The 15,352-nt window shown below is 43.6% G+C and overlaps 1 protein-coding gene across 1 annotated transcript in view; it reads left to right on the top strand.

The window, feature by feature from the left end:
- rhbdl2 (rhomboid, veinlet-like 2 (Drosophila)) overlaps nt 1-12,194 on the top strand; it is a 33,999-nt gene extending 21,805 nt beyond the window's left edge. The window contains exon 7 of the mRNA XM_080211438.1: nt 6,618-12,194. Coding sequence (XP_080067564.1) covers nt 6,618-6,797 — 180 coding nt within the window. The 3' untranslated portion in view covers nt 6,798-12,194. The remainder of the gene's footprint in view (nt 1-6,617) is intronic.
- Nucleotides 12,195-15,352: the final 3,158 nt, after the last annotated feature.

Here is a 15,352-nt window from a genome sequence, read left to right as displayed (position 1 = left end):
ACAATGATCTGGCTCACTCCCCCCTACCTCCCCCCCAATACAATGATCTGGCTCACTCCCCCCTACCTCCCCCCCCCAATACAATGATCTGGCTCACTCCCCCCTACCTCCCCCCCAGTACAATGATCTGACTCACTCCCCCCTGCCTCCCTCCCAATACAATGATCTGACTCACTCCCCCCTACCTCCCCCCCAATACAATGATCTGGCTCACTCCCCCCTACCTCCCCCCCAATACAATGATCTGACTCACTCCCCTCCACCTCCCCCAGACAACGATCTGGCCTCACTCACCCCCTCCCCCGACAATGAATTTGCCTCACTGCCCCCCCTCCAGAGAATGATCTGGCCTCACTTCCCCTCCCTTCCAGAGGGGCATCTGACCCGCCTCTTCCCTCCCCACCACCAGACAACGATCTGCCCTACCACCAACGCCACCCCCCCCCCAACCCCCTGCTCCCTGCCCCCCCGCCCCCCTGCCGGCGATACATCTGACCCGCCTCCTCCTCCTCCCCCTCCCAACCAGGCAACGATCTGACCTCACTTCCCTCCTCCCCCCTCCAACCAGAGAATGATATGACCCGCCTCCCTCCTTCCCACCCACCACTGATCTGAGTCAGAGAGCCATTGGAAGCTCTGAAAACGCTCTTCAGAAGCTGGAGCGCCCAATTCAGACTTTTATTTAGCAGGTTCATTAAGGCGCAGTTCCGTGGTTCAGCACACCAAAGAAGGGCCAAAAGGCCTGTTTCTGTGCTGTAATGTTCTATGGTCTAAATCCCCCTTATTCATCTGAACTCCAGCAAAAATAATCCTAACCTAATCAATCTCTCCTCATACATCAGTCCCACCATCCCCGGAATCAGCCTGGTAAACCTTTACTGCACTCCCTCGAGAGCAAGAACATCCTTCCTCAGAAAGGGAGACCAAAACTGAACACAATACTCTAGTATGGCCTCACTAAGGCCCTGTATAATTGCAACTACTTCTGTACTCGATACCTCTCACAATGAATGCCAACAAACCATTTGTCTTTTTGACTGCCTGCTGCCCCTGCATGCTTATCTTCAGCCTGATACAAGGACACCCAGGTGCTGCTGCACACTTCCCTCTCCCAATTTTCAGCCATTCAGGTCGTCTACTGCCTTGTTTCAGTTTCCGAAGTGAATAACCTCACATTTATAACCATGAATCTAGTTTAGATTTAGTCAAAGGAATTGATAAACATGAGGAAGAAAAAAAGCTGATAATGTGATCAAGAAGGGTGGGAGGAGTCTATTGTGGAATATAAAGACCAGCATAGATGGGATGGGCCAAATGGCCTTTTTCTGTGCTGGAGTCCCATGTAAAACTGCCATTGGGAAATATAAACACTATTCCGGACCTTACATTCCCAGGCCAACATAGCCAAGAAATGAATGTGAATCACTCTCTTGCCCAACCCTGCTTCTCCCCCCCTCACACAATCTCTCCTCCTGCACACCCTCTTTCCCCTCCATGTCCCCTCTCCCCCTCCAAACCATTGCTCTCCCCCCCTCCATGCCCTCTCTTTCCCCCGCCACATCCTCTCTTTGTTCTCTCTCCCCCTCCACACCCTTTCTCCCACTCGACACTGTCTCTCCCCCTCCATGCCCTCTCTCCCACACTGCACACTCTCTCTTTCCTCTTCCATACTCTCTCTTCTCCCTCCACATTCTCTCCCCACCCCTTCACAGTCACTCTCCACATTCTCTGTCACATGTACTAATTCACGTATTCAGACACCAGTGGGCTGCAATGTACCAGCTGCCTCACCTCAGCCCCACACTGCCGCTCCAGCTCTCTCAGCCCCACACTGCCACTCCAGCTCTCTCAGCCCCACACTGCCGTTCCAGCTCTCTCAGCCCCACACTGCCACTCCAGCTCTCTCAGCCCCACATTGCTGCTCCAGCTCTCTCAGCCCCACACTGCCGTTCCAGCTCTCTCAGCCCCACACTGCCGCTCCAGCTCTCTCAGCCCCACACTGCCGCTCCAGCTCTCTCAGCCCCACACTGCCGCTCCAGCTCTCTCAGCCCCACACTGCCGCTCCAGCTGCCTCAGCCCCACACTGCCGCTCCAGCTCTCTCAGCCCAACACTGCCGCTCCAGCTCTCTCAGCCCCACACTGCCGTTCCAGCTCTCTCAGCCCCACACTGCCGTTCCAGCTCTCAGCCCCACACTGCCGTTCCAGCTCTCTCAGCCCCACACTGCCGCTCCAGCTCTCTCAGCCCCACACTGCCGCTCCAGCTGCCTCAGCCCCACACTGCCGCTCCAGCTCTCTCAGCCCCACACTGCACTCCAGCTCTCTCAGCCCCACACTGTTGTTCCAGCTCTCTCAACCCCACACTGCCGTTCCAGCTCTCTCAGCCCCACACTGCACTCCAGCTCTCTCAGCCCCACACTGTTGTTCCAGCTCTCTCAACCCCACACTGCCGCTCCAGCTCTCTCAGCCCCACACTGCCGTTCCAGCTCTCTCAGCCCCACACTGCCGCTCCAGCTCTCTCAGCCCCACACTGCCGCTCCAGCTCTCTCAGCCCCACACTGCCGCTCCAGCTGCCTCAGCCCCACACTGCCGTTCCAGCTCTCTCAGCCCCACACTGTTGTTCCAGCTCTCTCAGCCCCACACTGTTGTTCCAGCTCTCTCAACCCCACACTGCCGCTCCAGCTCTCTCAGCCCCACACTGCCGTTCCAGCTCTCTCAGCCCCACACTGCCGCTCCAGCTCTCTCAGCCCCACACTGCCGCTCCAGCTCTCTCAGCCCCACACTGCCACTCTAGCTCTCTCAGCCCCACACTGCTGCTCCAGCTCTCTCAGCCCCACACTGCCGCTCCAGCTCTCTCAGCCCCACACTGCCACTCTAGCTCTCTCAGCCCCACACTGCTGCTCCAGCTCTCTCAACCCCACACTGCCGCTCCAGCTCTCTCAGCCCCACACTGCCGCTCCAGCTCTCTCAGCCCCACGCTGCCACTCCAGCTCTCTCAGCCCCACACTGCCGCTCCAGCTCTCTCAGCCCCACACTGCCGCTCCAGCTCTCTCAGCCCCACGCTGCCACTCCAGCTCTCTCAGCCCCACACTGCCGTTCCAGCTCTCTCAGCCCCACACTGCCACTCCTGCTCTCTCAGCCCCACGCTGCCACTCCAGCTCTCTCAGCCCCACACTGCCGCTCCAGCTCTCTCAGCCCCACACTGCCGTTCCAGCTCTCTCAGCCCCACACTGCCACTCCTGCTCTCTCAGCCCCACGCTGCCACTCCAGCTCTCTCAGCCCCACACTGCCACTCCAGCTGCCTCACATTCTGGGCCCTGAAGCTTACCTTCAATAATTACCTTCACAAACTTTGCTGTTCATCCAATCACAGGCTGGTTTCTCTCTGATCTGCTTTGATAGGTTCAGCTATCAGAGAAAATGCTGGGGAGATCCACCCTGTGATTGGATCTGAGCAGCTTTACTGTATTTCAGTCGCTTGAAAGTCCAGATATGGTGGCGAGTTTATAGGTCTGCATTAAATTGAAGTTGCCATGGCAGTGCCCACCACTGAGTCAAAGGTTACGTGAGGGGCAGGAAGGTGGAGTTATGGCCCCATCAGGGCAACCATGATCATATTGAACAGTGGAGCAGGCCCGATGAGCCAAATGGTCTACTCTTGCTCCTATTTCTCGTGATTTTCTAACATGTTTAATAGATGACCAGCTAATAATGCTAATTTCACGCTATCGTCCAGAGTCAAAATCACCCTTGAAGTCATTGTTAAGTCTCAGTAGCATCTAATTCCCCAAGCTGGCATTTCCATCCATTCTGCTTTATAACGAGTATTGTATAACTTCCTGTTGCGATGAGGACAACAAAGCACACAGCAATACCCGACTTGAGCAGAATTAGTTTCAAGCCTGGATTCCTGTAATCTTCGTAGCTCAGATTGTTAAATAGAAATAAATATGAATGGTTTGGTAATTTGAATTTTGCTTGGAGGTGTTCTGGTGGTTACGGCAGTGTATCTATCTACTTTCTATCCTCCCCTCATTCTGCCTTCTTTTTCTTCCTGTTTTGTTTGAAATAAACATTTTTTTCTGGCTTTCCATCCTTGCTGTTCTGATTTTCTTCTGCTGAGAATTTCTTTATTAAACTTCCACCGTGAAAAATGGAACCACAGATGCATAACAAAAGGTAAGAGCTAAACTATTGAAGTACAAATTGTGGAAAGAGACTGCAATGAATGGCTGAGAATGTAGGCAACACTGTGACTTATAATCACTTAAATACTCGATTTCCTTTTGAAAAATAGGCATAATCCAGAGGAGCATAGTGGTATTGTCACAAGACTGATAATCTAGAGACACAGGGCAAGATTTGGGTTCAAATTGAGAGCAGAATTTTTTGGCCCTGAATTTAATTTTTAAAAATCTGGAAATATTCTAAAGACAACCAGGAAACCAATGTTGTTTGTCATTCACTCATGTCCTTAGGAAAGAAAATCTGCCATCTTTACCTGGTCTGGTCTATATGTGACTCCAGAGCCCCACAGCAATGTGGTTGATTCTTAAATGCCTTTTGAAATAGGGGGCAGCTAGAAATGGGCAATAAATGCTGGCCCAGACAGCGACACCCACATCCCATGAATAAGTTAAAATAATTATGGTTTTCCGATATGTTGTTCCAGGATATTACCTAACACATTACAGATTTGATTTCAAGAAGAAATTAGATACAGCTCTTGGGGCTAAAGAGATCAAGGGATATGGGAGGAAGGGGGATCAGGATATTGAAATTGATGGTCAGCCATGATCAAAATGAATGGCAGAGCAGGCTTGAAGGGCTGAATGGCCTACTCCTGCTTCTAGTTTCTATGTTAAACTTGCTGGGGCACCATTTAATTGCCCATTCTTCAAGGTTTGGCAGGCTGTTCATCTAAGAAAGGCATCAAAACTGAACCTCACTTTACGTCATCCCAGATGAACTTTTGAGCAAAGGTTACCAGAGTGTAATCAGTAGCAATGCTGGCTGATTTAATGACACGAGTTCTACTGTGGGATCATCATTTCTTACCTCTTTCACTAAGATCACTTAGTACAGACAGGAGATTGAATTTATGGTTCAGCTAAAGGATTTCAGTTGGTATAGCTACAGAAGAGAAATATACAGGGGTGAAAAATTGACTCATAAGCAAGACTAAAACAACACCATTTTGGAACAATGAGGTGATGGTCTTTTGAAAGCTCAAAGTACAAAATTAATGTAAATATATTTATTTTTGGTGTGAGAAAGAATAGCTGCTTTCATGCAAGGGGATATGTTTTTCTTCATTCACCAATGTGTGAAAAAAAAGGCAGAGTCTTTAACTGACACCAGCCTTTTGGCCTCATGGTATTATCACTAGACTATTAATCCAAAAACTCAGCAAAAGCTCTGGGGACCTGGGTTCGAATCCCGCCATGGCAGAATTTGAATTCAATAAAAAAATCTGGAATTAAGAATCTATGATGAGCATGAAACCATCGTCAGTTGTCGATGAAACCCATCTGGTTCACTAATATCCCTTAGGGAAGAAAGTCTGCCGCACTTACCTGGCCTGGCCTACATGTGACTGCAGAGCCACAGCAATGTGGTTGACTGCCATTTGCCCTTGGGCAACTAGGGATGGGCGATAAATACTGGCCAACCAGCAATGCCCATGTCCCATGAATGAGTGGAAAAAGAGAAAAAGATAGTTCAAGATCTCAATGAGTCATTCTCCTCAACTGCCTCTGTCATTCTCCAGTGTTTTCTGTCAATGTCTTATCAATTACATTGTTACAGTTTGTTCATGTCAAATACGTTGTTACAGTTAGCAGAAATGGATGATGGATATTAATTGTCTTTGAGCGTATATAATTGGGGATAACTGGGACACTGGGTTATGTGGGAGTAAAACTGTGGGACAAAAAAAGAATAAACCTTATCTATAAAGAAAAGTTTGTGTCTTGGTTTCTGTTTCAGCTTGGATCCTGTTAATGCTTTCTAAAATCCCACTGTACGAAAACTGGATATTTTTGATATTTATTTAAATCCTTTGATTTCATACATACAGCCATTCTTGGACTGATCCCAGAGGATGGAATCAGCAAGAAGTATGTTCACGCAGGCCTTGAGTCCATTACAGCACTTTAAGATCATCCTCCCTCTTCTTCACCCCCGGCTCCCCTACTCCACTTGCACTCCCCCTGTCCCAAACCCCCCTGTACCACTACCCTCCCTATTCTCCAAACAGAAAGTTACCTATTCCATGGAGGGGGATTGTATTGGAGATTCTCACCAATTCTTCTGACTGTGAGAATCCCAACTGCATTCAAATTCCATGTTCAAAATCAGGAAAATACAAAGCCCAGTGTGATCGCAGTTCTGAGGGTGTTGGATTTTTGGTCATGGGACCTGTAGATCAGTAAATTCATCTTATATTTACAGAGTAAATGCAAAGTATTTGTAACTGAAAGAAGTGGCAACTTCCACAGATTGAGGTGCGGAAATTATGTTGAGTTATTGCATGATTTTATTCCGCCGAATTTTATTGTGACATTAAAAATAATCATTTTGATGATTTGTTCTAAACTATATGCTTCTATACCCTACAGGTATCCTTTGTGGCTCACATTGCAGGCGGTCTGGCTGGAATGACTATCGGCTATGTGGTTTTCAGCTGCTATAACCAGAAACTCTTAAAGGATATCAGATTTTGGGTTTCAATTTTGGCGTATGTAGCCTGTGTCGTGTTTGCCGTTATATTCAACATCTTCCTGTCTCCTGCTCCTTAAACAATAGGGCAGGAGAATGGATTGGTCATAATTTTTTTTTAACTGTACAGTAAGGCTGACAGAATATTCTTCAAGCACTGATGACAAGAAATTCATCACAGCTCCTGAAGGGAAATTGGAACAATCATTTCCCACAAACATCTCAAAATCACACAATGCCAGTAATTTATCTTTGACACATCGCACCGGTATTGTTTGTAGTGTTAACTTTTATTAATCATCATCGCATGTCAACTTCTGACTTGTCTTGAATTTGAAGAAAGAGAAGAATGAATAGAGAATTGATTTGTTTTCCTTTTGGTATTTTGAATGGTGCTGAATATTTGACCTTCCCTCAATTTGTCCTATTTTTGTTGGGTCGTGTTGACTTTATCGATCCCAGTACTGGAAATGCAATCTGCAGTTTACTCAACTAGCTGCACATCTGCAGGTTTGAGCAGCAGATTGAATTATACATTCAGTGTAACCAGGTTGGGAGCAATTGAGATTAGTTTAGTAAATATTTCAACTTGGCCATATTCTACCTTGAAGACATCAGTCACCCTTCCAGGATAGACTTCATGTATGCAGCATCATTTTCTAAACTATCACTACAGTGCAACTATTTGTTCTCTTCTCATCTCCTATTATTTTCTTATATTCTCGACATACTTGATCCTGATTACGCCTGTCCTAATAATCTAGTTTGTAGTCATTTTCTGATATATGGTGGTTTTTGGCTATCTGGGTTTGTAATTCAGAATTTCTCTGTCATTTCCAGGCCTCTGCCCTTCTGGTATCAGCTGTGGTGTGAGTTAATGTTCTTTGTGATGGCAGGTTGATCAGTTTGAGGAGGAGATACTACTCTTTGATCTCAGCCTGCATAAAGTTGATGCACATCTCTCTATTTGCTGATCTTGATAGAATGTAATAGAGAGATGTGTCCATGTCACTTGGTGACATGGAATATTTGAGTGAGAGAATAACTAACTTTGGAAATATAATTAAGGGGTGCTAGAGCAGTTAATCACCAAGATATGTTTTCTGGTAGGCGTTATTTAAACATTGACATTGTTAGAATCTCCAACGTATATTATGAAGTTACACTGGTCCCCAAGTTTTTTTGATTTTGGTATTAGTATGAGAAAAGTTGTTTCACTCCAGGTGTGATTCTATTATCCTACTCGGAAGCTTTTATTAAAACAGACTTTATTTAACAATATAGTTTAACTATACCAAAAAAAAATAAGTGCAGCTTTTACCAATTGAAATAATTAAACATGCCAGGATACAATTCTTAACTGCTATCTTATCTCTATTAGTTCCAATTTAAGTAATATCCCTCATAGATGTTATCTCCTCTTCAAAATCAGTTAGCAAACAATAGGCTTACATGCTGGTACGTGGGCTACCAAAGTTCCAGAATACCTTTGGAGAGTGGCACCTATTTCCTAGCATTTTCCAGACTTCATTTTCCAGAGAGAGAGAACAGTTGCTGCTCTTTGAAAATCCAAGCAGAAACTGCCTGCTTTTTCCTCTGTAAGCCTAGCTCCTTCCATTAGCACAAGAGGCACCCTTGTCAATCAAACTACTCAAACCCTACTCTGAAACCCCTGAGGGCAACCTGAAAAAATAACAAAACTGCATTAACTCAGGTTAAAACGAACACTCTGATATCTAGGAGCAATTATTGTTCTGTATTCTCAGCAGGTGGACTGTTTGGAACAGACAAAGCTGAATTGAATCTTAACATCTCCTTCACAAGAAACATGACACAATTATGTTTCTTAAAGGCACAGTATGGTCATAACATCATTTAAACAATTGAGATCAACACTGTTCTTAAATTAACCCTAATTGGAAGATCTAATTCTGGACAATGGATTTTTTTATTTGTTCATAGACCGTTGACATTGCTTGCTAGATTAGCATTTATTGCCCATCCTTAATTGCCCTTGAGAAGGCAGTGGTGATTTGCCTTTCTGAACTGCTGCAGTCCATGTTGTGTAGGTACATCCACAATGCCATTAGGGAAAGAGTTCCAATATTTTGACCCAGTTGCTGTGAAGGAACGGTGATACATTTCCAAATCAGGATAGTGAGTGGCTTGGAGGTGGCGGTGTTCTCATGTGGGTAGAGACCCTTCTCCTTCTAAATGGTGGCAGTTGTAGGTTTGGAAGGTGCTGTTTAAGGAGCCTTGGTGAATTCCTGCTGTGCATCTTGTGGATGATATGCATTGTTGCCACTTTGTGTCGATGGTGGAGGGAGTGAATGTTTGTGGATATGGTGCTAATCAAATGGGCTGCTTTGTCCTGGTGTTACGCTTCTTGAGTGTTGTTGGAGCTGCATCCACCCAGAGAAGTGGAGAGTATTCCATTACACTCCTGACTTGTACCTTGTACATGGTGGACAGGCTTTGGGGAGCCAGGAGATGAGTTGCTTACCACAGGATTCCCAGCTCACAACTGCTCTTGTAGCCTCAGTATTTATATAACTAGTTCAGTCCAGTCAATTGTAAGACCCAGGTTGCTGATGGCGATTTGTTTATAGTGATACAGTTTTGGTTATAAATTTCAGTATACAACTGTTCGCAAACCAATAATTGAAATATTGTCCAAGGAAGCCTTACTCCTTGCCTTAATATTGCATCCTGGGATTGTTAATATTATTGTGCACTGATCTATTTCTGTGTCTAATTTGTAAATCTATTTAAACTGCACTGCAACTCTTAAAGTTTCAACTAGACAATCACATGTAGCCTGAAGAAATATATGCATACATAAACATTGTAATTATTAAAAATGCAATTTCCGTGCCAAGAGGGGAGTGTAAAATTCTCATGGAATGGAACAATGAGTATCTGTTTACTTCATTTGCTGGATACCATTCTGCAATTACTGCACTAATAGATACTATACTGATTAAAAATTACTTGCCAATGTTGTATAGAATTAATCGAAGGACAATTCTTGAGAAGAATCTATTGTGTGTGGGTGTTACTTTCTTTGACAGCCAGTAATGAGGCATGTGTAGGAGGTTTACTTGCCTAATGCTATTCAGACTGAGTCAGTGACTGTAATTTTACTAAATTGCTTTTCTGGCAACAATCTTTGGTGGCTGAGCATCCGTCCAGGAGTTTGGGCATAAGCTTCCTGTGGCTTTACAAATTATTATTTTCTGTCTATGTATTGTAATGAATGAAAAATATTGGGCTCCCTCTCCACGGTTCAGGGATTGTACTCACTGTGGACAAAGCTCAGACTGGGTATGCAGATTTGTAAAATTATTACAATGTGACGTACACATCTTATCGTGCACTGTGATATTATTGGGTGTGTTATGAATTGAAAAAGATAGAGATCAAAGGTATATTAAACATTAACAGTTGTTATCCACACTTCAGTATGAGCTCAAAGGTCGTATGAAGGTTTGTCTAGTGTCCCCTCCCTATTTTAATGCAATTGGAGGTTTTATTTCATACATTAAGGAGTTGTGGCCTTTGCAATTCATTGACTTGTTTAACTGTTTAATACAAGAAGAATTCTATTCCAGGAAAACAAAGTGCTGCATGGCCTCCAACCACCCTACTTGCCACACAACATATATGTTGCTTCCCTATATGTACCACACTCCACATGTCACACACTCTACATGTCACACAGGACACTTTCTTAACATAAGGGAAATATCTAAACTGTTACATTTAGTGACACATTGGGAACATGTGCCCTGGAATTCTACCGCACTGCCCCGCCTGCCACGAGATCAGAGCGGGTGAGGGGTGGACAATGGAAATGTCCGTTGACCTTGAACAGGATTTTCCAGTCTTGGATTGAGTGAGGCCCTAAAATCCCACCTTTGAGCTATGATAAAGTGTGCAGGTAGAGAATTCAATTGCTTATTTGACAAGAGTTGCTGCGATGGAAGGAAGCTAATATTTAGTTCTCTGTTACGGAAAAAAAAGATGACGAGATGTGCGTTTTATTTTTATCATTAAAGTCCAGTTACTTAGCGACCCTAAGTAAAACTGGCTTAAAGATCGCCTCTGTTTGGTGATCTTTGTGTCTGTTTCAAAAATGTATCAATGAATCATAACTGAGTCATATTTAAATCTGTGTTATGATATCACCTGCTAGCAAAGCCTGACTGAAACATAACCATTTCTGACAAGTTTTACTGCTCTGACAGTGAAAATATCAGTATCTTTTCAACTGTGTGGCAATGATTGTAGTGCAACATAGATCTATTATGGAGCAGGGGTACTCAGTAAACGCTTATGGTAGGATGTTAAACACCAAGCAAGTTGCAGGGTTAGGTGGATTGGCCATGCTAAATTGCCCTTTTGTGTCAAGGGGATTAGCAGGGTAAATATGTGGGGATACGGAGATAAAGCCTGGGTGGGATTGTGGTCAGTGCAGACTCGATGGGTCTTCTTATTGCACTGTAGGGATTCTCTTTGCAAATGTTCTTCAGATATGCTGACCTAAATCAGAACAAACAGCTTTTGTTCCTCAACCTTGTTTTGTCCTTACTAAATTGTCATCTAACGTCAGAATGAACCACTGACCGGGATTCCCCCTCCCCTCTACCTTGCACCGGGTTTTCTGGCTGCAGAGTCAGTTCTCCATTAGCCACCAGCAGGATCTTCCGTCCTGCCAAATTCAACACCCATATGCAGGGAACCTGCTGCAGGGGACCATGTTCGGTGGGACTGGAAGACCCTCTGGTGGCAAGGGTCAGAAAATTTTGTCCATTGTATTATTGACCCAACCTTTGGCATCAGGATGAGCTCTGTTGTATGTTACAGGTGCTGCACGCCAGAGAAAGAAAGATGTATAATTCCAGAATTGAGATTCTGGGAACCAGTGGCCTGGACCCTGAGTTTCAGCAGATGTCTCAACTTGCTTTTGCAGAAACTGCTTCACTAAATGAGTTGTTTTTATTCATTTCCTTTGTGATATATTTAGTTCTTTAAAATTTAACCTATTTCAAACGACATAACTGCTTTGTATAAATCTTCATCAAATTAGTTTCTGTCTATAAAATATATCGTTATATTTTTTAAGGGCCCTTTCTTTTTGTATTTGAACATTTAGCAGTAAAATGTCTTGTTGGTTAGCTAGTTATGACCTTGTCTTTAACCACTATTGACCTGCCATTTTGTACTTATTAGAATTTCTCCAAATGGAATGAGATTCCAGCAATTCAATTGGACCAAATTTGTGACACGACTTTTCACTGGTCGTTTTTTAACTTGTCGGAATGAATCAAGTCTCTTTTTGGTATCAGATTCCAGTCCATTTCAGATTCTCTTCTTAAAAGTCTGGAATGTAACTTATACGTCTGATTTACTTTATAACCTTTTTGATGCAATTTTTTGTGCACTTACATATGAAAATATTCAAATAATTGGTTAGCCTGTACATATTTTGTTAGTAAATAAAATTTAATAAATAAATCTATGTAATGTGGGACAATGTTCCCTAAATGAGTGATGTATTTTGTAATGCACAAATTTTATTGTGTTTTTATCTGGGTCAGGATCTACTCTATTCATAGAATCATACAATTCCTACAGTGCAGAGGGAGGCCATTCAGCCCATCGAGTCTGCACTGACTCTCCAACAGAGAATCTTAACCAGGCTTTATCCCTGTAACCTCACACATTTACCCCCCTGATTCTCCTAATTTATACATCTTGGATAACAAGGCACAATTCAACATGGCCAACCCACCTACACACTTCTGAACTGTGGGAGGAAACCAGAGGAAACCCACATAAACATGGGGAGAACATGCAAACTCCACACAGACAGTAACCCAAGGCCCGAATTGAACCCAGGTCCCTGGTGCTGTGAGACAGCGGTGCTAACCATTGTGCTGCCGAGCCATCTATGGTCCAAACACTGGAGTGGAATTATCCCTAGATTGATTTATTTTTGAAAGTATATTTTATTGGCCTTCACCTTGTTCGAAAATATAGCGCAGTGATTATGTTACTGGACTGCTAATCCAGAAATACTAATCTGGAGGAACGGGTTGCCATCACATCACAGCAGCTGGTTTACTTAAATTTATTTAATGAAATAAATCTGGAATAATAAATTAACATCAGTAAAGGTGACCTTGAAATTACCAAATTATACTAAAAACCTACCTGGTTCACTAACGGTCTTTCAATAATGAAATTTGCCATCCTTACCCAGTCTGGCCAACATGTAGCTTCAGACCCTCAACAATGTGATTGAGTCTTAATTGCCCCTTCCAAAATGTCCGAGTGAACCACTTGGTTGTAACCAAAAAGGTTCCTCACCATCTTCTTAAGGGCATTTCAAGGGGGACAATAAATGCTTATAAATAGCAAACAATTGCCAGCAACACCCACATCCTGCGACGAATGAAAAAAATTACAACTAATATTTAAGTGTATGTTTGTCAAGGGCAAAATTAGGTGAAACATGAAAGAGACTGTGGGTTTCTTGCAAATGTTTGCACTGTTGTGAAGTACATGTAAATATACAATTGTTTATAGGTATGTGTGTTTGATCACTGGAATCTCCAAAATTGTAATTCAGCCTCCGTGGTTTAAAATGATAGATGTTGTCATCAATCTCAGTAGCAGGAAGTTCAGACCTGACTCCAGTGACACATGCCAAAACTTCTCCTCTCCCTTCTGCTTTTTAATTTTTAACTTACAATTCACTCAAACACATGAAAACTATACAATTGAAACAAAGAATCTTGCCCAGTGGCTCTTGTGAAATGAATTACTCTCCTGGTGCCACATTATTCCTCTCACACGGATGCGCTTCACATATTCTTCAGCATTTCCAACACTGTCAGTACTGCTGTATTTAATAAGGTAAGTTGATCTATCTTCTGAAAAATCATCAATTATGACAGTTTTTGGTACTAATATTCGATTGAGATAACCGAAAACTTGTCCGCCAAATCACTGGCCCTAGTTCAACTGCAATATTTTGGATGGGCACCCGACAACTACATAGTGTGGGCCAGCCTGGCTTTTATCTGGTTGGGTGGATGGGCAGATAATTCATTCCTCGGCATGGAAATAACTGCTCAGAAGTCAGTGTCCATTCACCAGATTCCCTTTATTTACAAACTCTTATCCACTCCTAGGGTGCTTCAGAATTAGGAGTGCCAACGGATCTGACATTTCCATAGTTATATAGGGGTAAGGCTCCCTGATTGGGCAGGCAATTATAACCAGTCATTTTGGCACCTCCACCAGAGGCTAAGTCCAGTTAGGTTAATGTTTTCTGACGGTTGCATTTGAGGTCGCCCTCACAGGCAATTTTGACCTCAATCAGGGAGATCATACTCCAAGAGCCCAACCTCATGGGTCTCATCGAAGTCATTAAAGACATTCATCAATAGCAGCAGAATTGCATTGCACAGTTCTCATTTTTTTGTCGAAATCACTAAGCACCTGTTTGGACTCTCCCCTGATCATACGAACAAGCTGAGGAAGGTTGTCGCCTTTAAATGGAAGTGACTGGAGTGGTTGGCTTGATTTAGCCAGTGATCAAAACATCAACGGCATCTAGTTAAATACAGCATGATTGATTAGTTTTTTTCCCCTTTGCACATAGAGTTTTCCATTACTTTAGGACATGACATGAGTTATTTGTGTAGCTGGAAAGGAATTTGCTGCTTCAAAGTCAAAATTTTAAAAAAGACAATGATGTGGCAACATTAGTACTTAGATTAGTAATCCAAGGACCTTGGGCAAGGTCTGGGACCTGGGTTCAAATCCCACCATGGCAGATGATGATATTTGAATTCAATTTTAAAAATCTGGAGTTAAAATTCTAATGCTGACCATGAAACCACTGTCACTTGGAGTATGATCTCCCTGATTGAGGTCAAAATTGCCTGTGAGGGCGACCTCAAATGCAACCGTCAGAAAACATTAACCTAACTGGACTTAGCCTCTGGTGGAGGTGCCAAAATGACTGGTTATAATTGCCTGCCCAATCAGGGAGCCTTACCCCTATATAAATATGGAAATTGTTGTAAAAACCCACCCACCTGGTTAACTAGTGTCCTTTAGAGAAGGAAATCAGCTGTCCTTACCTGGTCTGACTCCAGACCCATAACAGTGTGGTTAACTCTCAGGTGCCCTCTAAAACGAAGGGCAGTTCAGAATGGGTAATAAGTGCTGACCCAGCCTGCAATGCCCACATCCCATAAAAAATAAATTAAGAAATAATTAAAATAGAAAATTCCAAATGTAGAAATTATTCTCATTTTTCTATTACTTCTGAAATGTGTAAAGTCTAAGCCATTTCACTCAAGACAAACAAGAAATAGAAGTCATCACCAGGCCCTTCAAGCCTGCCCTGCCGTTCAATACAATCATGGTTGATCAATGCTGGCCTCAATTCCTTTTCTGTGCCATTTCCCCACAGCGCGTTATTCCTCGATCTACCAAATATTTATCCACCTTCACTTTAAATACTTCTAATGATCCAGCCTCCACTACTCTTTGGGGCAGAGAATTCCAGAGATTCGCCACCCTCTGTGAGAAGAAATTTCTACGTATCTGTTTTAAA

This window comes from Carcharhinus amblyrhynchos, chromosome 24 (assembly GCF_965287045.1).
Source record: "Carcharhinus amblyrhynchos chromosome 24, sCarAmb.v2.hapA, whole genome shotgun sequence".
NCBI classification, from domain to species: Eukaryota; Metazoa; Chordata; class Chondrichthyes; order Carcharhiniformes; family Carcharhinidae; genus Carcharhinus; species Carcharhinus amblyrhynchos.
The sequence above is the reverse complement of the archived record's forward strand: the minus strand, read 5'-3'. Positions and strand labels throughout refer to the sequence as shown.